The 23,298-nt window shown below is 49.5% G+C and overlaps 9 protein-coding genes across 9 annotated transcripts; 5 read left to right on the forward strand and 4 right to left on the reverse strand.

Moving 5' to 3' along the window:
• Positions 1-259: 259 nt before the first annotated feature.
• M437DRAFT_70249 (uncharacterized protein) lies at positions 260-753 on the reverse strand (the record flags this gene model as incomplete). Its single annotated transcript, XM_041025421.1, has 2 exons — positions 260-515; positions 575-753. 2 exons carry the CDS (start codon positions 751-753, stop codon positions 260-262), a joined length of 435 nt encoding a protein of 144 aa, XP_040875090.1.
• A 1,173-nt stretch (positions 754-1,926) lies between these two features.
• M437DRAFT_70250 (Six-hairpin glycosidase) lies at positions 1,927-4,527 on the forward strand (the record flags this gene model as incomplete). The annotated part of the gene is made up of 4 exons (XM_041025422.1): positions 1,927-1,991; positions 2,049-2,237; positions 2,287-4,149; positions 4,191-4,527. The coding sequence occupies 4 exons, from the start codon at positions 1,927-1,929 to the stop codon at positions 4,525-4,527; spliced, it is 2,454 nt and encodes an 817-aa protein (XP_040875091.1).
• Positions 4,528-7,675: 3,148 nt separating this feature from the next.
• Positions 7,676-8,764, reverse strand: M437DRAFT_60183 (pfs domain-containing protein; the record flags this gene model as incomplete). The annotated part of the gene is made up of 1 exon (XM_041023707.1): positions 7,676-8,764. The coding sequence occupies one exon, from the start codon at positions 8,762-8,764 to the stop codon at positions 7,676-7,678; it is 1,089 nt and encodes a 362-aa protein (XP_040875092.1).
• Positions 8,765-8,923: 159 nt separating this feature from the next.
• On the reverse strand, positions 8,924-9,772 carry M437DRAFT_88897 (uncharacterized protein; the record flags this gene model as incomplete). The annotated part of the gene is made up of 2 exons (XM_041028925.1): positions 8,924-9,664; positions 9,722-9,772. 2 exons carry the CDS (start codon positions 9,770-9,772, stop codon positions 8,924-8,926), a joined length of 792 nt encoding a protein of 263 aa, XP_040875093.1.
• A 551-nt stretch (positions 9,773-10,323) lies between these two features.
• On the forward strand, positions 10,324-10,756 carry M437DRAFT_70252 (TOM13-domain-containing protein; the record flags this gene model as incomplete). Its single annotated transcript, XM_041025423.1, has 2 exons — positions 10,324-10,593; positions 10,646-10,756. The coding sequence occupies 2 exons, from the start codon at positions 10,324-10,326 to the stop codon at positions 10,754-10,756; spliced, it is 381 nt and encodes a 126-aa protein (XP_040875094.1).
• Positions 10,757-11,449: 693 nt separating this feature from the next.
• M437DRAFT_60184 (uncharacterized protein) lies at positions 11,450-12,371 on the forward strand (the record flags this gene model as incomplete). Its single annotated transcript, XM_041023708.1, has 3 exons — positions 11,450-11,491; positions 11,544-11,918; positions 11,973-12,371. 3 exons carry the CDS (start codon positions 11,450-11,452, stop codon positions 12,369-12,371), a joined length of 816 nt encoding a protein of 271 aa, XP_040875095.1.
• Positions 12,372-13,080: 709 nt separating this feature from the next.
• M437DRAFT_60237 (uncharacterized protein) lies at positions 13,081-13,233 on the forward strand (the record flags this gene model as incomplete). Its single annotated transcript, XM_041023718.1, has 1 exon — positions 13,081-13,233. A coding segment is annotated over one exon (153 nt), but the record flags the coding sequence as incomplete, so codon positions are not given.
• Positions 13,234-14,204: 971 nt separating this feature from the next.
• M437DRAFT_60249 (putative DUF341 family oxidoreductase) lies at positions 14,205-15,211 on the reverse strand (the record flags this gene model as incomplete). The annotated part of the gene is made up of 4 exons (XM_041023721.1): positions 14,205-14,464; positions 14,519-14,962; positions 15,014-15,116; positions 15,170-15,211. The coding sequence occupies 4 exons, from the start codon at positions 15,209-15,211 to the stop codon at positions 14,205-14,207; spliced, it is 849 nt and encodes a 282-aa protein (XP_040875097.1).
• A 1,324-nt stretch (positions 15,212-16,535) lies between these two features.
• M437DRAFT_88901 (putative polyketide synthase) lies at positions 16,536-23,199 on the forward strand (the record flags this gene model as incomplete). The annotated part of the gene is made up of 3 exons (XM_041028926.1): positions 16,536-17,194; positions 17,241-17,769; positions 17,821-23,199. The coding sequence occupies 3 exons, from the start codon at positions 16,536-16,538 to the stop codon at positions 23,197-23,199; spliced, it is 6,567 nt and encodes a 2,188-aa protein (XP_040875098.1).
• Between the last annotated feature and the right edge of the window lie 99 nt (positions 23,200-23,298).

Genomic DNA, 23,298 nt, shown 5'->3' on the forward strand with positions numbered 1-23,298 from the left:
CGCGATCCAAAAGTAATATGCTCAGAAAGGCTAACGATAGGTGTATACTACCTGGTCGCTAGAAACCCTGTCGCGCACATAAAGCCATACATTGAGAGCCAACATAATGGGATCACAAAATCACGGGTGAAGATAGAATTTCAGCGAAACATTGGTGGTGGTGGATCAGATACACTTCGTTTCGTATCGATTTGATATAGTATTACAGACATAGCATCCTTTTCGTCATGACATTTGTTGTGCGTCAATCGTTATGAGTTTAGAGAGGGTTGTCGCCCTTGGCGAACTGACGAGCGGCAGCAGAAATGCTGTCGACAACATCCTTGAAGGTCTGCTTGCTCTCAGGGGGAATGTCTGCAATCTCGTTGGCGGCAGGGTCGCTCTCCTGGTTGCACCAGTTGATCTCGAGAGTGTGGAGCTCGAGGACCTTGTCGAGGCCATAGACGTCCTTGGTCTCGTGCGAAGGGAAACCGCGGAGCTGAGAGATGAGGCGCATCAATTCTTGAACGTCGTCACTGGATTGAAGTATTAGTCGCGTGCTCATGTGTCTGACAAAGATTGACAGTGAACGTACGAGGACATTGTGCCGACCTTCTCCTCGATGGTTGTTCCGTGGTGGAAAGTCTGCTTGATGTTGGCAGAACGGTTGGGCTCGCCAGTGATGTCGATGATGTGGGTGGGTGTGCCATTGAACGGAGTCTCCAACCTGACCAAAAATTCACCGGATGGAGGAGGGGCCATGGAGCGAGGCATGTTGAAATGTGTGTGTTGGGGTTGTTTTGGGAGTGGAAAGGTTGTTCTAAGAGTCAATGGAAGAACTTGGATGAGAGAAAAGAAAAAGAGCTTCGAGCTTTCGTAGTGAGAAGAATATAAAACTGAGAGCTTAAAGTGGAGCTCTGTATGTAGCTATTGCAGATGACGATGTCTTTGCATCATCATGTTTAAGCTCGAGATGTTCTGTTCCTGACGGCCAAGACATGCGATCATCGATGCATTGTATTTTCGGTGCTTCTGTGGTCTTCACAGTATTTCTGCCTCCATCGAGAAAGTGCCCAAGTCCCCGATCGCTTGCTGCGTTGGTCGAGATGAATCGCTGGAGAGATAATTTATATATCGAGTGCGTCATGCGGGGTGACTTCCCCACGAAAATTTTCAGCCTCATTGCTTCCCTTCCTGAGCCATCACCACCACTCCTAAGTCGATCTGTTCAAAGCTTCTTGAAAGGCATGACCAGCTTCACTAGTATTCGATGAAAGTAAAACTATTGTGTTGTTCGCCTTAGAGCTGTCATTCAAGAACGCCTTGTCATAAGAACTCCATAAGCTCATAAGCTGGCTTCACGGCAAAGTTGTGGTCTCGCGACAGTGATGCTGAACATCTGTCATGTTCTTATCAAGTTATGGAAAGTTGAAGATTGCTAGGGAATGGATACTGACCATAGTCGAGATCAGAATCAGTGTGCATGATGGCAAGAGTACAAATACCGCGATCTCTCCACAACCACCCCGCACAATTGAGGCTCGGGATATTACATACCGAGATAGCATCGTGTCAACTGGGTGTGACCTCGCTCGCGGGCGTCTCGTATTCTGTGCTTCACTAAAGTCTAGAGTTGCAGGGGACATTCCATGCATACAGTCAGAGCTCCAACAAACCGCGTGGAGTTCCGATGGCAGGTCTAGCTTCATGCTTACTCGACCGAGCCGAACCGTAGAGTGCGGAGATGACCAGGGAAAATATGGTCTTTGCGATCTTGGAACTTTTGGGTTTCGAAGAACGTATACATGTCAAGAGCTGAGCCCTAGCCCTATACCGTACAGATGTGGAGCCGATATCTTGTCACCGGGATATCACAGACCGATGTTAGACGTATAAAGAGAATGATCGATGCCTGAGAAAAGCGATATCTACTCCTACTTGTCGAGGATGCAAAAGATAACTTGTTTACTCATAGGTCTCTCATGGCAGGCTCTGGCTATCCCATTGTCTAGGTATCTGTCAAGACCCGATTTTCTGCAGTACGCCGACATGCACTGATACAAAGTCAGCCTCAATGAATTCTACCCATCTTATATCGCCCTTGGCAACGCCACAAATGAGCACGATACACATCCTTTCGCAAGCTTCACTCTTGACAAGAACAATCCTGTAGCAACGTTGGATTATGGATACGAGATTGCTGGATATCCCTTCTTCCAAGTTGCCAGCTTCAGGGGAAAGGTTCAGGTTGAATCAAGGTCAGCCCTCCAGCCAGTCCATGTGTGGTACTCAATTGAATCTCTGCAGATATACTGAGGACCTCGGGAACATAGATCTGCCTTTCTCTGATGGTCCGTTTTCTTTTGGCCAAGGCCTCACCAACACTTATAGAGTGGAAACATTCGAGGTCACTTCAGCATGTCAACTGGAATCTTACCTCGCTCAAGGTGGTCAACGCTGGCAAACGTTACGCTTACTCACGACAGGCTCAGTGACCTTCTCCAAGGTCGGATTTAAAGCCACCGTCGACAAGCTTGATTACGACAGACTCCCTGGACAGTTCACTTCATCGAATCCACTGTATAATGAGATCTGGAAACTTGGTGCTAGGGCCTCTGGTGCTTCTTGTTTCGCAGCGGGGGCATACAAGACCATCTGGGAAACCTCGGACAGTGGTGTGTTTATCAGAGGTACGCGTGCTGGTCTCACCACACGAGCGAACGACTTTACAAACTACAACCTTACCTTCTCCACAAAGATCCAACGTGGTGGCCTTGGATGGACCATGGCCTATCCTGTCAGCACCAGATATGGAGGTATTCAACTGAACCTAGTCGGAAATTACCCTGAGTCCACTACTTATGTCAACGTTAATCGGACTCTTCTGCCACCCAACTCGATTGCTCTGGCCTATGGTTTCAATTTAGTCAACCAGACCACGCTTACTTCGTATTACCTCGAAAACTTCAAGGTTCCTTTCCAGGTCAAAGAAGGGCAATGGTACTCTGTCTCTGCAGCGATGTATGATGACAATTACCTCTCTGTCTCGGTCGATGGTGCGAAGATCTTCAACGTTACTCTAAATGACTACTACATCGGGTCTCCTACCGATATCACAACTGGCTCTTTTGGCTTCGGTGGTTGGCAAGATCAAGCCGGCTACGTCAAGGATGTCAAAGTTGTTTCGAGTAACGGAACTACCATCTATACTAATCGTATGACGAACTCATCCACCGTTCTACCTGAATTTGGTGTTCAGTCGAACACAGCAGACATCTGTATGGATGGCGCCAAACGTGACAGACTAGTTTGGCTAGGCGACTTCTATCATACAGCTGCAATCATCAGTACCTCGACAAATCGCAAGGACTACTCTGCAGGTACTCTTCAGACTTTCTTAGATTGGCAGTTACCATCTGGTCAGCTTCCACTCAACACACCTATTGGTTATCCTGGATCTGCGACTCTTACCTTTGCCAGCTTCTCAGAGGCCGACGGCTACTATTACTTCCTCGAGGATTACCACATTCTCGGTCTCCTTGCTTTTGGATCTTATATGCGTTATAACAATGATATCGATTTCGCCAAGAAGAACTGGGAGCAGTGGAAACTTGCAGTACAATATCTGATCGGAAAAATCGATAATTCTACAGGCATTGTAACGGTAGGTTACGCCTTCTTCGGTGACGGCGCCGGTCTGGCTGTCAATGCTGCTTCTGTGCAAGCTTTCAAAGAACTAGCTGATGTAGCTATCGCTGTTGGAGACAACAACTCAGCCGAAGCTTGGTCTGCAGTTGCCAAAAACTTGACTTCGACCATCCAGTCCAAATTTTGGCAACCCAGTCTGGGTCATTTCAGCGACAACCCTCAGAATGCAACAAAGCTTTCCATCCAAGGACTTGGATTTGTCATTACTTCTGGTGTTGCATCGGCTTCTCAAGCAAGATCTTGCATTAATGCTTTGACTGCCTTGAAGCTCTCTCCTGGTTACAAAGACACGACAGATGTTTCCTCGGATGGCGTTGTCAATATTTCGCCCAATACAAATGGATTCGTTCTCCCCGCTCTCTTACAGTCGAACCGTACAGCTGAAGCCAAGTACCTCTTCGAAAACCTCTGGGCCGCCATGATAAAGAACGAAACCACACACAGCGGCGCATCCTGGAATACGTAGACACGAACTTACAACCTGGACTTTCTCGCTACACCAGTCTTTCGCACCCTTGGAGAGGTGCACCAACCTACATCCTTACTGAGTACATTGCTGGTATTAGACCTGTGACATTTGGATACAAGACCTGGGTCATTGCTCCAGCGTATACTGGCTTCGATCTCAAGTCTGCGAGTGCGCAGGTGACAACACCATATGGTGTGCTGAAAGTCCAGTGGATTGTTGCAAACGGGAAAATCAATGCAGTCATCAATGCACCAGTTGGTACCTCTGGCACTTTTGTCATCAACAGGGCGTTGTCGAACTTAACAAAAGCCAACACGGTCGTGCAGATCCAAGGTAGTACTCTACCCAAGACCCTCTGCCTAGACCTGTAGAGAAACAACATGAGATTTTAAAGACATGTCTAGATCAGTGAATAAGCTGTCAAAGACATGCTCCATTACGTTTGTTATACATGGGACCAAGACACGTACACAGCGAGCTTTCACCACAAAGGACAGAATCAAAACCCCAAAGTAGGACGCAAAGCATTTGAGTAAGAGTCTGTGCTTTCCAATGGAAATAAAGAAGTGATCTGAGTTGTACCGCTTCATAAAGGAAGAATTGCTCAAGCAGATTTCACGAAGAAGGTCACTGCTTGCGATATCTTCCCGCCATGCGCTGATATATTGGCCACCGTAGCAGATCGTACGCTCCACTGCTTGCAATAAGTGTCGCAATGCCATCTGATAGTGGAAGTCCTGCTGCATATAAGCAGAGGATGAGTCTCTGGAAAGATGGCCAGCTAATTTGTTTATTGCGAGCTATTGCTCGCAGCACGAGTATCGTAATGGTGACTTTGTCCCAGAGTTTGTGCAGAAGGGCAGAGAAAACTCTCAAGTCGAAGAACTCTGCTATCAAACTCACAGTACTCTCCTGCAATGGATTTGAGATTTTTGCCCGATCAATCAGCAGCGATAGGACTTTATTTCGTATGTGCGGGTCGGATGAGTTGAAATTTTGAGTCTCAGCTCCAAGGTATGACCTGGGAGCTGCATTGAGATCACCAATACCACCTTGGCGCAAAGAGATTCCGACTTCCGTGACACTGGGGTGGCAGTCGAATGCTACTAGGGCCAAGAAGTTGCGCATTAGAGGTGCGCATGAATCTGATGAAGTCCAAAACAAAAGTTGTCGGAAGACTTCTGGAGCAGCATGCTCAATTGTCTTGGGATCAGAAGTGAGGGTTCTTAGGAAAAATCTCGCAACTTCGTACGCGCATGTGGTCAGTGCCACAAGCGCCATCAGTTCTTCGTCGACAGCGGCTAACTTGATATGATGTAAAAGCCCATCCATCAGATTGTGGGTTTTTCCTGGGTTGCCTACCAAGAGCCCGAGTATTAGATCTGTGTAATGTAGCTGCGGCTGCCATTTATCGAAAATTGTGATGACGGTAGAAACCAACTTCGAGCTGACAACCGGGGTCCCTCTAAATGATTCTGGAAAATCAACGGCCGTACTAAGAAGGACTTCTAGCATCCCTAGACCTTCGAGATTGGCCATATCCACAGAGAAGATCGCCAGAGTCCGAGCTTCCTCTCTGAGCGTGGCCAGATCTGAACTCCCAAGCCAGCTTTTGCTGGTTGTCCGAGCTGGCTCCTTAGGATTGATGCCCTGAATTCCGACCTGGAGTAAGGTGTGCAAGGTTGCAGGAATTTCGTAGCCCATATCCTCCATGATCATCATCAAATCCAATGCGTCCACTAATTTATCGCAGCGATTTGCTAGCCAGATTGAGATGTCTCCGATGGTTATTTCGATGGAACGTTCGAATCCTTGACCACCTCCTAATAGTCCTTGTTCTTTCCAGGAGCCTAACACCAGCTGCTTGAGTGAGAGTAAACCTGGCATTTCAATTGAGTAGATGGGAAACTTCTGGTGCTTCTGGCTGCGAAGCCTTTGAGCTCGAGAGCACACAAGTAATTGCAAAAGTCTATTGCGAGCCTCCATACTGAAAAGGGTTTGTAGCCTGGAGCGTACGCTCGTATATTTGTTAGGCTTGTTGCATTCCTCCAAATGCGCTGGCCAGTACCACTGCGCGTAGTCGTACAGAACACTTGAATAAGGCGACCTTGAATCATCGAAAAGGCAGTCAAGGAGTTTAGTCGTGATATAGCGATGTGCGAGACTTGCTGTAAGCTTGTACCATCGTGCGACTCCCTGTTGTTCGTTCTCAAGGATGAGGAATTCTTTAACAGAATAGTGCGCGAGCTTGATAGTGTCGCCTGCCTCTTCATCGATGACGGTGATCAATATGCTTTTACACAACTTCGACACATCGTCAGCAAAAGGGAACGCCACAACCGCAGCAACCTCCGAAGACCGTAACTCTCGAAAAGATGACGTGAGCCAGGCTAGAATGTGCAGAACTCGCTCTCTATCTCTTTCGGAGACAGACTCTAGTGCTTCGCGATAGGTCGCTTCGAGCGATTCGGGAAGTGTGTTCAGAGCCATGCAAAAGTCGTCTTCCGTCGAGCAATTTTGTAATCGCTTGATCTGCAGGTCCGCCCAACGAAAGCGCCTGCATTCAGAATCAGCCAAGTAAGATAGATCGTCATTGCTACTTGCCTACCTCTCTTCCATGGAAAGCAGCCTCTCTGCAGCAAACCCTCTAAGCCGAGAGCCCCACCTTTGTATAGAGTGATGGTTGAGAGAGAAGGTGACGAAAAACTCTACATCCTTCTCCAATAATGGATCTGCGTCCAGTTTGTGGGTTGCAAGACTTTCCAAAGCCTTGCGGATGTCGGGCTCTCGTCTACTTGTAACAAGAACATGGAGTTGTATTACGGGCGATCGCCGTAGCTCTCCTAGAATTGCCAAGATCTCTGATCTGGTCTGTACAGGACACTCATCCAGAGCGTCGAGAACAAGGTACAAATCTCGGTTCGAATGGTTGATGAGTCCTGTGAGCACCACCATCAACTCGCTCTTGGATGGCTCACTTCCCGGTGGCCCATGCTTCTTCCAGAGGGTTTGCATACTCTTGGGAAGAGGCTTAGTAGCAAGCTGTCTGATGAACGATCGAAGCATGCTTGGAACATTCTGAGTGCTTGGATTGCTGAATTGAAAGTACCAGTACGCAATATGTGTGTGTCTGCCTGAACTACACTTTTCGCTCAAATGATCGATTATCTTGGATCTGGGAAACGTCAGAACCATATATCGAATCAGACCAAACCGGTCCTTACGTCAAGGTGGTCTTGCCACATCCAGCTGTTGAGGAGGTCAGTACTGCATGTTCGAGTCGCTCTAAACCAACTCACCAACACCATACAACCACAATAGACCAGGTCCAATGTCACGCCAGTTGATGAAATCAGAGTTACTAAGAACTCCCTCGCCTGTCCCGGGCATAAAATTGCTTCGAGCTGCATTTTGAATACTAGAGAAATTTGACGAGGGCGATAACCACCTCAACAGGCTTTCTTCATCAATTCCTTCCCTAGTTGGTAAGCTCTCTGCATCCGTTCGCGTACACACTAATCAGTACGTACTGTCCAGCCTACTTCCCACTTCTTCGATGAGAGTCTGATTCCTAGCCATGCCTTTGGACAAATCCCCCATAAGTTGATCGAGTGTTTCTGTTTGGGCCACTTTGGCAGAAGCGAGATGACCGAGCAGATCTTTTGCGTATGCTGCGGCTACAGCTGCCGCGTAACGCCGCCAGCCATCATTCTTATGGGTGTCAGAGTAATCTGATATCCCACGGATCACTAGGCAAGGGAAGTTATTCATTAAGCCAGCGGCCTCCATCTCGTAGCAAAGCACTCCTCCAAGCTCGTGGCTAAGCTTATCGCGGGTAAACGCGTCTTTCATAACCTGATTTCCCGACGCAATGGTACCATAATGGATAACAGGAGTGTCGTCGTCTCTATCTTCGCGTAGCACTTGGTTCTCCGCGCCACCACACTCTAAGCAACCTTTCCCACTCTTGTGTGTATGATGTGGCTGGTACAAGCAGTCTGTAAGTTTTGACGGGAATGCATATGCAGGTAGCTGTTCAGCAAGTCTCGAGAGGTAAGTGTTGATTCGAAGCTCGCCTAACTCTTGCGCGGCGATCATCTCAGTGACAACATGGAGGATTGCGTTGGGCGGGGAGTTCAGAGAGCCAATTCGCTCTACTACCCCGTTGAGACGAGTTTTGCCAAGGTCGTATTGAACTACACTTCCATGTTGGCTAGTAGGATTGCTGATGACAATATCTCCAAGTCGTATGTCTGTCTCCTGACTCGGCACTCCACCCCCTATGCCAACCATCAATCCTATGCGGAGGTTGTCGAAGCTGATTTTCATCTGTAGAGCGACACTAGCTGCAGATACGAGGCCGAATCTGCCGTGTGGCAGACAGCCGATGACGATATTGTGGTTCCCGATTCGCCCAAATCTGTAAGAATTATCATCCTTGGGGTCCTGTGGTAGACGTGGATGTTCTTCATCGAGCATCTTGACAGCTGCCGCCAGCTCGATCGGCAGAGCGCATATCCACCCGATGGTATATTGTGTTGTAGTATGTATGTCCTCGCCTTTGACTTTGTCAGAGATCGCACGACCATTTGCCTGGGTAGTCGACATGTTGGTAGCACTGGTTTAGCCCTTCTGAGGTCAATCATGCGAGAAACCAAGTCGAAAGAAAAACGACTCTCGAGATGTGATACGGGAGCGGGGAAATGCAGCATCTATGCAAGTCTCTAAATTTAGAATTTGTGGCCGTCAGCAAGGCGAGCAGCTGAATCAAGGACCAATAGCTCTGCCAACCCCATTGGCATCAAACATGTCACTTTTGAAAACATGGTTGGTCATGATCTCGACGGGACCATAATCGCCGATGAGATAGATATGTCCCATGGCGCAGGAAGCGTCCAAGCGGAACTCGAACCACTTGGTAGTCTGGTTCAACTCCTCGCCATGAATCCAATCGTTGAGGCATTCTCTAGACTGACTAGCCCCTTTGAAGACTTCTATCGAACTGGCAAGCTCATAAAATTGCAAGGCCAACCCATCTCGCTCTGCGTCTTCCCATGCAAGGAGACGGGCACGAGATTCTTCCTTGGTCACGTAAGCTGTAGTGTTGTGCCCGTGCGAAAGGTACTCGCAAGGGTCGACATAAGCGGCAAGTATACGGTCGAGAGGAGTTTCTCTACCCCACAAAGTGCGAATCTGAGCTTCTTGTATAGCGTTCTCGTCGTCCTGAGCTCCGAAAGAAATAGTATTGTCAAGAGCAGTGCGCTCGTCAATGATCCCGAAAGGGGAGGGCAGCTGATCCGTTTCCTCATCGAGTTCGATAGTAACGAAGTTCTGAAGGTGATCTATCGAGGTGTTGAGAAAGCCAGACTCGAATGGCCGAACGGGAGGCATTGTTGGAGCGGAGAAGTTTCGATGGGACTGCTGCTCCATCAGAACCCATTCGTTTCCCCAGTGCTCGCCAGGAGAGAACTCTTCGTCCAGAGAGCTCTGCAAGACGCGGTTGATGACCTTGTATAAGCTGAGCAGGGGGATCTGATGAAGCTTCTTTCAGTCATGAGAGCCTACCTGGACTGATACGTTGGCAGTGACAAAGAGTGGATAGAAAGAATTCATCATGTTGGATGATTTGTCAGGGAGTGATTTAAGGAAAGAAGGAGAAACTTGGCCTTTGAAGAGATTCATATTCTATCAGGAAGGCGGCCTAATGCGCGCGTGTAGGTCATGGCTGCCTCAAGAAGCGCTTGACTTCGAGTCTTTGACCATAAATAAGCAGACAGTAGGTAGGTAGACTCGCGATTGCACCGTATCATCTAAATTCACGACGGTCCATTAGAGGGATATTTGCACTGCACTGCTTGACAGAGAGAGAGAGAGACATGGGGGAGCTACACGGACGGAAAACAGCAAACGCGTCATGACAATGCCAAGATGACGCGGAACATCCTCGGTATGCGGACGCTGGGGAAGACGGCCATCAGCCATGGCGGCCAGGTGAATGTTGCATTTGCGATAGAGACAACAACGAGTATTGCTTGCCCACCTCGTACATCGAGACCGCTTTGTCTGGCATACAACGATCCCCATCGCCCCTCCAAGTCGACTCTTCTCGCACCACCATACTCAAGCGACATTGGAGCACATCCACAAGACCAGCACAAGTCACAGCCATGGCAGCAGTCGACCAGCGCGACATCTACGACTCAATGACGATGCAGTCAGACAGCGAGACATACGATCAGCCCGATCTATCATCGCCCTCGTCGCCGTCCTCCGACTCGGCATCGCCTTTGATCCTGTACTCCCCACCAACCTTCTGGGGCTTGGTGCGGGGTGCTGCCATCAACCTGCTTCTACCTTTTGTCAACGGCCTGATGCTGGGTTTTGGTGAGCTGTTTGCCAACGAGCTCGCCTTTCGCTTTGGCTGGTCCAACACAAAGGTGTGTCACGTTGTCAAAGTCGGAGATCAAGTCGTTACTAACCCTAAACCAGGTCTTCCCCACCCACAGACGAGTCGGGCCTGGAGTCGAGATGCGAACAGATCCTGTCGAGAAGAGAAGACGCAACGGTCAAGAGCTGGATGCCTACACGAGCTTGGAGTAGGAACGAGATACAAGAGATACACACATCATATATGTCTGGGGTTTGCGTCACAGCATGGAGAGGCGTTGGCGTTGTTTGGTCATTTCCTCTTCCTTCTGCATCGTTTTGTTTGTCTCCGCTTGCTCTACCTTGGCTTTCCACATCCCAGACTGCTTGCCAGCATGCGACCATGTCAATAAGTCAGAATACCCAAGCCATATCAACATTTGCATCACATAAAGGCACCCGGCACTACTCTTGTGTTCTTGGACTGATATTCAAAAGTACGCATACTCCTCTCCAGAGAAGTCCGTCGACGTTCTAAGGTAAGGTGCTAGGAAAAGTGATTTAAAGCTTGGTGATAGTAGGTTATGGTTGGACTGAATTGTGATCATCTGAACTTGAACCATACCGTACTTTCACATACTGTCACACAGACGGTGACACAATCGATCTATTCCAGATCATGCTCATCTAGATGTGGATCGAGGCTCACAAAAGGGCATGGTATGAAAGTGAGAATCCAAGGAGGAAAGGTAGGCCGCGGAAAAGATTCCGAAACGAACGGGCCGAGCCTTGTCCCCGAGCATCGGGCAATCGTTGCCGTCACAGCTTCCTTCTTGGTCAAGATTCAAGAAATCTTTTGGAAACAACCTTCTTGCGCGACACCGAATCACATTCTCACCACACAGTCGGCCAACCAATCTACACAACATGGCAGGCAAAAACATGTCGTCGCGATTGCTGAACATGAAGGTCCGTCACCTGCTTGCTCGTCCTGCCTACAGAAACCTGACATGATGACCAGTTCATGCAACGCGCATCAGCCTCTACACCTACCACACCCACCACCCCTGACGGCTCTCGACCCTCCAAACGCCTAAAGACCGAACCAGTCGACCCTGATGTACGCGCATTCCAAGAAGCTGCTGCTGCCGAGGAAGCCAAGAAGAACGCCTTTATCGAACGCGCCGCCGCCGAAGCTGGAGAAACAAAATGGGTCCTCAGTGTCAGTGACAACAAGCCCAAGACTGCTGGACCAGGCTTTCGTATTGTCGAAGCTGGATATGGTGCCATTGACTCGGGTGCGCCGATACTCGAAAGTGATGACGACGAGGAAGAAGAGCAGAGTGCTGGAATGGCAGGCCGAAGGAGTTTTGGAAAGTTCAACAAAGCTGTTGAGGTAAGTGATTGTTTCCATGTCTCTTCAAAACAGTACAGTCACTGACTTTCCCAGCGTCAACACAATCCAGACCTTTCCTCTTCAGAATCTGAACATGACTCGGACGCCTCCTCAGACTCAGACTCAGAAGACGACGAAGACCTAGACGAAGCAGAACTTCTCCTCAAAGCAGAAAGGAAAGAAGCAGCAGCCAGATTACGCGCCGAACGCAAAGCCCAACGAAAAGCCGAAGAGGTCAAATCAAAACAGATGGCTGAGCGACGGAGGAGTAGAGACATCAACCTGAACAAAATGGGTGGTATTTCCAATGCGGCTATCAAAAACAAGCAGGCCAATGTTGCCAATATGGCTTGTCATATTTGTGGCCAGAAGGGACACTTGCAGAGGGACTGCCCAGACAAGAAGCAAAGAAGGGGAGACAAGAGAAAGAGTGGTGGTGCTATGGATTATTGAGATACCCGACATTGATTTTGCCATGAGAGCAGGTTCGATCCACCTGACTCTTGTCCCCTCCATAAACTCAAGGAGTGAAAACATCAAGCGAGCCTCCATCGAGCGAGTATCCATCTATGAGCTCCTCCTCCCAGCCATACAGATCTTCCTTCCACTCGTCTAGTACCCGTCCAGTTTCGACCCTTAACAGTTCCCCAAAGCTCCCGAAATCGTTTCTTTGCCCGTCAACTTTGCATCATCAAAAGTTTCGGATCCTTCGCCCCAAGCAGTAGTGAATTGAACAAGGCTCCATTCCAGTTGCTTGCTTCGGGCAAAGAGCAATATGCTCTTGTTGCTTATTGGAAAGGAACGTTTGGTAATAAGATCCAATTCAGAAGATTGTTGGCGAGAACCTCTTAGCTAACTCTAAAAGCATTGAAGGTGACATTTTGGAAATTCGCTTGATCTCGCAGGCTCGGAGAGTGATGACTACGCCACGATTGATTTCGAGGAAGAGCAAAGCAGGGAGACGCGTCGATGTTCGCGCTACGGGCAATCAGATCCCAATTGGGCACCAGCTCGAATCTTGTTCGTGTTTATCACCACCAACTCCAAACACTTCCCCGATGCACACAATACCAAGCTTCTACCATACCGCCAAATTTTCTCAGTCTACCTCCCGAGATACTCAGATTATCTACCTCATGTTGCATATCGCAGCCCACAAGATCTTCCCAATCTGCGTTTGACTTGTCGGACGATGCACCATCTTGCAACGCCCGAATTTGGCCGGGTCTGCCTATCAGGGTGCAGATCTATACTCTTCGAGTACAGCTTGCAAGGACTGATAGCTCTAACTTTGCATCCCATCCTTACACCATGACTATCAGCTTGGGCACTCATCTTCTGCCGATAGATTTCAATCAACTGGCGAAAGGAATTCTTCGAGATTTGGCATTCTTGACCGATGATTTTCTGTACAGCATGAGCCTTATTCGGAAGTGTTGCAAGAAATGCATTCAAGAAGATCAAGTCAAATCGAGATTCTCAGGAGGGGTCGAGGTGTTGAGCTTCTAGCGCAAGCCTTGAAGAATCTGAAAGTCAGATCTCTGGATGTAGCATTAGACGTTGTCTGGTGAGGATTATGCTTGGGATGAACACGACTAGTGATCCTGTCCATCTACATACGGTCACCGAACTCTATGTTCAAATTTTCTGGGAACAATCAATGGCATGGCGAAATGAGGACAATCCGGACTTAAAGATTGCTGAATCTGGAATGATCAGCTTCCTGAGAAATATCCGCGCGCGTCTCTCTCTACGGGATCCGCGTACAAACGTCTTGTATGTTTGAATTGCCAAAAGTTCTGACCTGCGTCGCAAGTGAGTAGGACGCATCTCAGCTTGTGCTTGGTCAAGAGTTCGAAGGACTTTCAAGCAGGACTGCAAGTAATCTTGATCTCGGTCCTCGCAGAATTTTACATGACCTGTTTGAATCGAACATGATTTCTACCTTTACATGTGTAGAGTCTGTGACTTCCACTAGCCTCCGACTCCAGCTTGTGCCAAAATGTAGACTGCAAGAAGGCACAACTCTGCTAGAAAGTAGAGGTATGTCCACGGAGAGTCGACAACTTGGTGTCTCTCAGTGGACACCACCTTGTTTCCTGTTACTATTATGTATTTCTACAGACATAAGCGTTACATAGCTCAGTACACGCAGAGGTATCACGAGATTGGAGCCGTCGGACGCCTGGTTCATCTCTCTTGACACCCGAGAAAGGCACGTCTGAGACTTTGAGCAGTGAAAATCAAAGGGCACATGGTTGATCAGATTTCTATCGCTATCTAGCTCTACATGTTCTCTATCTTCAGCGAACTTAGGTATGGAATGTCGACAGCGGAGTCTAAACGTTTGGCCGCCACGGCCGGTGCGACAAACTCCACAGAATTGTTCTCTGGTACATTGGCAATCAAGTCCTTCACTGCTTGAGCCAACTCCTGTAGCAACTTGCCGTGTCGAGGGATAGTGTGACCACCCGCACTGTCGAAAAACACAGCCATGTTGTCATCGAAGAGATTGTACAATGCAAGCGCACCGTCTTTGTATGGGTCTGGGGGTGTTAGTGAAAGGAGAAACAGGGAGGTAGGAGGCCCTTGAGACTTACCATTGGCACCGACGATGTGCAATGATGGGACCTCAAGGAGGTTTTCGACCTCATCCGACAAGGCAGGCACGTTCTCGGCAGTAAGTGCAGGCCAACCCATGAAGAAGATAGCCGCCTTGATTCTTGGAACATATCCCTCAGACCTCATTCTCTCCTGCTCGTCGTAGACGAGTGTGGCTGCGGCAGACGCGCCCTCGCTGTACCCGATGATACCGGCGATTTCAGGGTCTGCATCGAGTGCTTCGTAGAGCTGGTCAAGGGCAAGTCCTCTAGCATCAGCGAAGCCGACCTGCACGTCGTCTTTGGGCATGAGGGCACGCAGAGCATCTTCAGGGGTTTCGGCTTCAGGGAACACTCGAATTCCCTCAACAGCTGACGCCTCGGCTTCTCCTCTGTCTCTGAGGAAACGAAAGTGTGGTTTGGGGCCGAAATATGACTCAAAGCCTGGAAGAGTTGTCAGAACAGAGTTTGGTGAGTATTCTCGAATAGACTCACCGGGAGGTGGTGCTACCGATACTCGGCCTTGGATGAATTCGAACGAGGCCGAGCCATCAGACTCAAGGAGGTCCGTCATGGGCTTCAGCTGGACACGGAATGCCTGTGAAGGCGTCAGTGGTTTGCAAATCATACCATCGGCGGTATATCGCTCACTGCAATGTTGCCATAGGCTCCATGCAAACACAAAAACTTCATCTTGTTGGTAGTTGTCCTGGGGAATGAGAAATTGCTGGCTCATCAAAGAGATGAAGTTGACGGATCAAAAAAAAAGACACGGACTGACTCTCAAGGTTCAGAGTGTGCGTATTTTCTTTTCCCGAAAACCGTCTAATGCATGCTCCATGGCCGTTATAGTCACGCTGCATAGTATAATAAGTATAATAAAAGGATGAGACACACACATCGATGATTGCTTAGCAAAAGTCCCGTTCGGGACTGCTAAATGATTGTCGTTGTTGGGAAAGGTTAGATAAGACGACACAGTACTCGTGTCTATCGAACCTGTCTCGCTTCAAGCAAGCGTCTTGCAGGTCCATCCGTCGACGCACGTATATTGTCTTTGGTGTGATTTGGCGATAACAGTCCAGAGAAGATCAGCGAGTATGTCTATACAGCCGACTGAGCTTCCGATTGGTCGGAGATGTGGATAGATCCGGTGCAGGGTGCTGGTAACGGCCTGTCTCAGAGCCCCACTGCCTCTTTCGACAAACCTTACCCCTCGAAACAAAACCCTCAAAAGTGTTTGCCCTCATGATCCCGCAAACTTAAGACCCTTTTTGGTCCATCGTTGAACTTGATCGACGACTCTTTACAGGTGATCGGCGGACGGTCATGCAGACTTATGTAGGTGTTTCGCTAGAATGGAAGCTTATAGGCCCTTCGAGCCTATAGTCGCTCCTGTTGCAGTGCTGCAAGCCCTCGACACGTGCTGCCATGACTGTCAAAATGCGACTTTGACATTGACATGTCTTGAGCGATCATCGAAGAAGTTGCATTCGGCCGAGCGAATCACGTACGGACATGCAGCTACTGTATAGTTGCAACTTCCATGTCCACCGCTTACGAGATAGCTCCATATCAGCGTTGAGGGTGCAGCATAGAGACCATCCTGAGTTACATTGGTTGCTATCCACTTCCGGCGGACGAGCTGCGCAAGACCAGCCAGCATCGAGACGGCGCATTTTCGAGTCAGTATCTAATGGCAGTTGATCGATAGCAGAAATGACTTTGGTGGATCCATCACACCCACGAGTCTCAACACGAACGGCCGTAATGAGAGGGGGAAAGGTCCCCGCTACGATTCCCTGCCATTCCCACGGCGTAGAGGTTGTTCCGCAGAAATGAGGTCTGCCTCACTGCGAGCCACCAACGATGAGGATTTGTCTATGGTGATGATAAAGTGCCGGATCCCAGCACGCTGGAATACTCTTGCTCAAGTCCCAGCTGTTCTCTTTCCCAAGCTTGACGATTAATACTTAATTCTTTTTCTCGGGATCTCATCAATTCTCCTAACACGAATATGGCATCACTCACACCTGTCGCTATTGTTGGCTATGCCTGCAGACTCCCTGGCGACGTCTCATCACCTGATGATCTTTGGGAGTTGTGCTCTCGAGGCCGTACTGGCTGGGGACCGACTCCCTCTACCCGCTACGCCAAAGATGCATACTACCATCCTGCTCCCGGCAAGCATGGATGTATCAACACAGAGGGTGGTTACTTCCTTACAGAAGACCCTGCTCTTTTTGATGCTCCTTTCTTCAATATGACCATTCAAGAGGCTACTGCACTTGATCCTCAGCAGCGACTTCTTCTTGAATGTACCTTTGAAGCCTTCGAGGATTCTGGTATGACCAAGGAAGGAATCGCAGGTAAAGATATTGGTGTCTTTGTTGGTGGCTCCTTCGCGGACTATGAAGTCAACAATACTAGAGACATCGATACTGCACCTACATACCAAGCCACTGGCTGTGCGCCAGCAATGCAGTCCAACCGACTCTCATACTACTTTGACCTTCGTGGTCCAAGTATGACTGTCGATACGGCATGCTCGTCTTCTCTAGTGGCGCTGCATAGCGCTATGCAAAGTATTCGCAATGGTGAATCCTCATCAGCAGTTGTTGCTGCTGCCCATCTCAACCTGACACCAGACTTCTTCGTGACCATGTCGAACACACAGTAAGTCATTGATACCAGAGCTTTGGTCTAGTCTAACGGCTTACAGATTACTCAACGATGCTGGCAAGACTTTCGCTTTTGACCATCGGGCAATTTCAGGATTTGCACGTGGCGAAGGTGCAGGCTCAATGATCCTCAAACCTCTCGAGGCGGCAATCCGTGATGGCGATGTTATCCGTGCCGTTATCCATAACTCTGGTGTCAATCAAGATGGCAAGACCAACGGTATCACAGTACCGAATGGCCGTGCACAGTCAGATCTGATCAAACAGGTCTACCTCAAGGCAGGGCTTGATCCAGCTGAATGTGGTTTCAGTGAGTGCCACGGAACTGGTACAAAGGTTGGCGACCCCATTGAAGTGGCCGGCATTCATGAAGCGTTGGGTGCTGGTCGTAGCTCAAGAAACCCACTCTTCATCGGCTCCGTAAAGAGCAACGTCGGCCACCTCGAAGGTGCCAGTGGTATAGTCTCGGTCATTAAAGCCGCGATGATGCTGGAGAAGGGCATGATCTTGCCTAATGCAAATTTTGAAACCACAAACCCAAACATTCCGCTCGACCAATACAATATGAAGGTATGTTGACTGTCACATGATCAATACGTACCACATCACTGACTACTGCAGGTTCCGACCTCAACTAGGCCTTGGCCGCGAGGCAAGAAGTACGTCTCGGTCTCTAACTACGGCTTCGGTGGTGCCAATGCTCATGTCGTTTTGGGCGCTGCTCCCAAAGGACTCAAGACTACCATGACCACCATCCGTTCTCTTGAAGAATCACCTGAAGAGCCTCTGTGCAAACTGTTTGTGCTCTCCGCCCATGACTCTCAAGCTCTGCAAAAGAAAATCACTGATCTTGGTGTTTTCCTTGAGCAACGTCCGGAAGTCTTCGAGAAGTTGCTTGCAGGCAATGTAGCTTACACCCTCGGCGAAAGACGCTCTCACTTGCCTTGTAGAATCGCAATTGCAGCAGCCTCCTCAGACGAGCTAGGCCAGAGTCTTGCGACTACAAAAGTCCCTACCTTTCGAGCTCGCAACGAACCCACGCTCGGCTTTGTCTTTACCGGTCAAGGAGCTCAGTGGGCTACCATGGGAGCCGAGCTTGCTCGTGACTACCCAGTCTTCGCTGCTGCACTCAACACTGCAGACGACACATTGAAAGCCCTCGGAGCCGAGTTCTCCTTGAGAGAAGAGATGCTGAAACCCGCAGATACATCGCTCATTAATGCTGCTCACATAAGTCAGCCCGCGTGTACCGCACTTCAGATTGCTCTCACTATGCTTCTGAGCTCATGGGGTATCCACCCTGCCGCTGTGGTTGGCCATTCGTCAGGCGAGATCGGCTGTGCCTTCGCTGCTGGTATCGTTGGTCTTGAAGATGCGATGAAAATCGCTTATTACAGAGGCCAATGTATGCTTAGTCTCAAGAAGAAATCCGTGGATAAACCACAAGGCACCATGATGGCTGTAGGTACCAGTGCCGAGAATGTTCGCCCTCTGCTCGATGCTGTGAACAAGGGTTATGTCACTGTGGCTTGCATCAACAGCCCTGCCTCAGTGACTCTATCTGGGGACGTCGAGGCTGTTGAAGAACTTCAGCCAATCTTGACAGAGAAGAGCATCTTCAACAGACAGCTGAAGGTCGGTGTCGCTTATCACTCTGCACATCTCGAGCCTGTCGCAGATGAGTACTTGAATCTGATCAAGGACATTCAACCTGCTAGCACAGCTACAGCCACTTTCTACTCGTCCCTTCATGGACGGGTCGCCGAACCTTCTGAGCTTACTCCAGAATACTGGGTCCAGAACCTGACATCTCCCGTCAGGTTTTCTGATGCTCTCAGTGCCATGGCGAAAGAAACTGGTACCAAGAGCATCGATCAACTGGTCGAGCTTGGACCTCACTCAGCTCTGCAAGGCCCCATCAGAGATACTCTGGCTACCATTGATGCTGCAAAGGGCAAGATGCAGTATGTATCTGTGCTTGCTAGAGGTCAGAATGCCAGCGAATGTGCTCTACGCATGGCAGGTGCCCTCTACATGAAGGGCTTACCACTGACATTCGGCGAGATCAATTTCCCTCGTACTAAAAGTGTCAACCAAAAGCTTATCACTGATCTCCCGAGATATCCGTTTAACCACGAGACCAGATACTGGCACGAATCTCGTCTTGCTCAGAAGCACTGCTTTAAAGAGGGCGGCCGCAATGATCTTTTGGGTTCGCTCGCCGATTGGTCCAACGATCTTGAACCTACTTGGAGAAACATCGTTAAACTGGATGATTTGCCATTCCTTCGCAGTCATAAGATGCAGGACATGCCCGTTTTTCCCATGGCAGGATACATGGGCATGGCTTTGGAAGCAGCTGCTAGACGTGCAAACTCTCGTGGCGTTCAATTCGATCGCTTTGAGATCCGTGAATTTGTCGTCAGTAGCGCATTGGTCCTCAATGAGGACACTGATGTTGAGATGACTATCACTCTGAAGCCCTACAGTGAAGGCCTCCGCGGTGCAGCATCTGATCTGTGGGACGACTTTAAGATCTGCTCCTGGGATGCAAAGCGTGGCTGGCTACAGCACTGCCACGGTCTTGTTGGTGTTCGAAACTCTCCAGCTGCCAACGCTGTTGATGCACACAAAGCTCAGAGCGCTTCCAAGGCGTTCGAAGCTCTTAAGTCGAGCATCATCAGTGCATCTACCGATACCGTCGACAGTCAAGCTATGTACGACACTCTTACTGCCATCGGAGCTGGGTATGGGCCTGTGTTCACCGGTCTGGAGCCCTGCCAGGCAAGTGATACTACCGCTCATGCTGAGCTCGTTGTCCCTGACACCAGGTCTCTGATGCCCAAAGGCTACGAGACTGAGCTCATTGTACACCCCGCTCTTCTTGATCAGATCATTCAGATCGTCTGGCCGATATTCGGCGCGGGGCGTCAGGGACTCGACACCCTCTACATGCCTACATTTGTGAAGAACTTCAGTATTTCTCGCAACCTCTCCTCTGTGCTGAGTAACCGAGTCGAAGTGTTTGGTTCAGGTACCCCCAACAAGGAAGCCCCTGAGCCCACAAAGTTCAATTTCTTCGTTGTGGACTCGTCCAACGCTAGCGAGCCTCTTGTCCAGTTCGACGGTCTGACGATGACTCCTCTTCGCGAGTCCAGTGGAAACTCCGGACCTCAAGCACGTGAGCTCTGCTACAAGATCGACTGGCAAACAGTGTCAGACGAAGACAATGGCCTGGAAAGGTCTTCGTCCGACGTTTCAGACACTCCAGTGAAAGCCGATTCGCTTGTCAGCACGCCTTTCACAAGAGAGGAAGCTGTTTGCGTTGTCTACAGTGAAGCAAATGAGAAGAATCTGGCAGCTGAACTAGCTGACAACGTGTGGAAGACATCTGGTGTCCAAGCTGAGCTCCTCACGCTCTCAAAGGTCGAACCTAGTGACAAGCGAGTTGTCTTTGTGTCAACTGGCAAGAACGTTTTGAGCGGCATTGATGCAACAGTGTTTGATTCCTTGCGCCAGATGCTGCTCTCTGCCCGTAAGGTCCTCTGGGTCTACAAGGAAGGTCCCGATGCTGCTGATGTTGACGGAAGCATGGTTGTCGGCTTTACTCGTGCGATCCGCTCCGAGACTTCGGCCAACATTATCACTCTTGGTCTGCAGCAGGCGACCGACAAGGATGTGGTTGAGAACGTCTTCACTGTTCTCTCTAAGACTGGTGTCGACTCGACCTCGGCTTTTAAGGACGATAAAGAATTCATTTTCAAGGGTGATAACCTCTCGGTACCTCGAGTGCTTGATGACGAGGAGTTGAATGTCCGACTCCATCAGGAGTCGCAAGACTCGGTCGTATATCAGCAGGCTTTTGCACAATCTGATCGTCGTCTGAAGATGGTGATTGCTACTCTCGGCTCTCTGGACTCGTTCTACTTTGTTGATGATGAGCCCAAACCATTGGGAGACAATGAAGTCGAGATTGAAGTCAAGGCTACTGGCATGAACTTCAAAGACGTGGTTGTTTCCATGGGCCAACTTAACCAGCCATATATCGGTGTCGAGTGCGCCGGTATCATCGCTGCAGTCGGTAAAGATGTGACAGATGTCAAGGTTGGACAATCTGTCATGGCTATGACGGAAGGTGCGTACAGCACCTACGCTCGCTGTTTGTCAACCAGCGTTGCCCCGCTTCCGGAGAAGATGGACTTCATCGCTGCTTCGACCATTCCTGTCGTCTTCTGTACCGCCTACTATGGTCTGTTCGATCTCGGCCGTCTCACCGAAGGCGAGAGCGTGCTCATTCATGCTGCTGCTGGTGGTGTGGGTCAGGCAGCAATTATGTTGGCTCAGACTTGTGGTGCCGAAATCTTTGCCACGGTTGGAAGCCTTGACAAAAAGCAGCACATCATGAAAGAGTACGGCATTGCCGAAGATCACATCTTCTACAGTCGTGATACTTCCTTCGGACCTGCCATCCGTCAAGTCACTGGCGGAAAGGGTGTCGATGTTGTGCTCAACTCGCTTGGAGGCGACTTCCTGCGCGAGAGTTGGGACTGCTTGGCTCCATTCGGACGCTTCATTGAGATCGGCAAGGCTGATATCACGAAGAACAGTAGGCTTGAGATGGCACAGTTCGAGTACAACGTATGTTTCGCTTCCGTTGATCTAACCAAGGTGGCTGCATACCGACCGAAACTCATGAAGAGACTCTTGAACGATGTGGAGAAGCTTATGAGCAACGGCAATATCAGACCGGTCAGTCCAATCACCAGCTACGGTATCAATGATGTTGAAGCTGCCTTCCGCAGTCTCCAAAGCGGTAAGAGCATGGGCAAGTTGGTCATTGCTCCTCAACCTGGCGACCTTGTTCAAGCCATTGCGCCCAAGAAGACTGCAAGCCTGTTCAAAGAAGATGCCTCGTACTTGATCGTTGGAGGCACTGGCGGTCTTGGTTGCAGCATCACCAGATGGATGGCATCTCGTGGTGCAAAGCATATCTGCTTGTCATCTAGACGAGCCAACATCACGCCAAGACTGGAAGCACTTATCAACGATCTTGCCAAATTGGGAACTAAAGTGTCTGTTCGCGCCTGCGACGTTGCCAATGCCAGTTCAGTCGAGACTCTCATTGAAGACCTCGGAAAAGAGGCTCCAATTCGTGGTGTCATCCAAGGTGCCATGGTCCTCAAGGATGTCCTCTACGAACAGATGACCCTGGATGACTTTAGTGCAGTTGTGAACCCCAAGGTTTCCGGCACTCTCAACTTGCACAACAGTCTTGGTACATCCGAGCTTGACTTCTTCATCGCTCTTTCCTCAGTCGCTGGTGTTGTTGGTAACCGTGGTCAAGCGGCCTATGCAGCTGCCAATGTCTTCTTGGATACCTTCATGGCACACCGCAATGCCCAAGGACTCCCTGGTACATCTCTCGACCTTACTGCCGTTTCAGATGTTGGTTACTTGGCCGACAACAGTGAAAGAGCGGCTGATGTTCTCCGCAATTTGGGGGGCGAGACCATCGAAGAAAGTGAAATTCTTGGTCTTCTCACCGCCGCCATCACAGGCAAGATCACTGCAAGCAATAATCATGTCATCACTGGTCTGAAGATCAACCCTGGCTCGGAGCCCTTCTGGTGCCACGACGCCAAGTTCAGCAATCTGCTCGCTGCAGCTGCCTCGCAGAGCTCTACGGAGGGTGGAAATACTAACGCACCTCTGCCTCAAGCATTGAAGGGCGCTGCTGATGGCGAGAAAGCATTGGAAGTCTTGTACAGTGCTCTCATTACCAAGCTAGCCGCGGTTCTGATGCTGTCTGTTGAGGAGATGGAGCCATCTGCCGCAGTTGCTTCATACAGTTTGGATTCTCTCGCTGCCATCGAGGTCCGTAACTGGATCGCAAGAGAAGCGGATGCGAATGTTCAAGTTTTGGAGTTGCTCACCAGCCCCAGTCTGATGGAGCTGGCCAAGTTGATACTGAAGAAGAGCAAATTGGTTTCGTTTGAGTAATGTTATACACCATGATAGCCCAGCTTTCTCCTTGGGTTTTGGATGGTTCCAGGTTTGGGTCTTGCTTGATGAGTATATATTTTCTCATTCTAATAATGA

The sequence above is a fragment of the Aureobasidium melanogenum genome (genome assembly GCF_000721775.1).
Source record: "Aureobasidium melanogenum CBS 110374 unplaced genomic scaffold scaffold_37, whole genome shotgun sequence".
Classification (NCBI taxonomy): Eukaryota; Fungi; Ascomycota; class Dothideomycetes; order Dothideales; family Saccotheciaceae; genus Aureobasidium; species Aureobasidium melanogenum.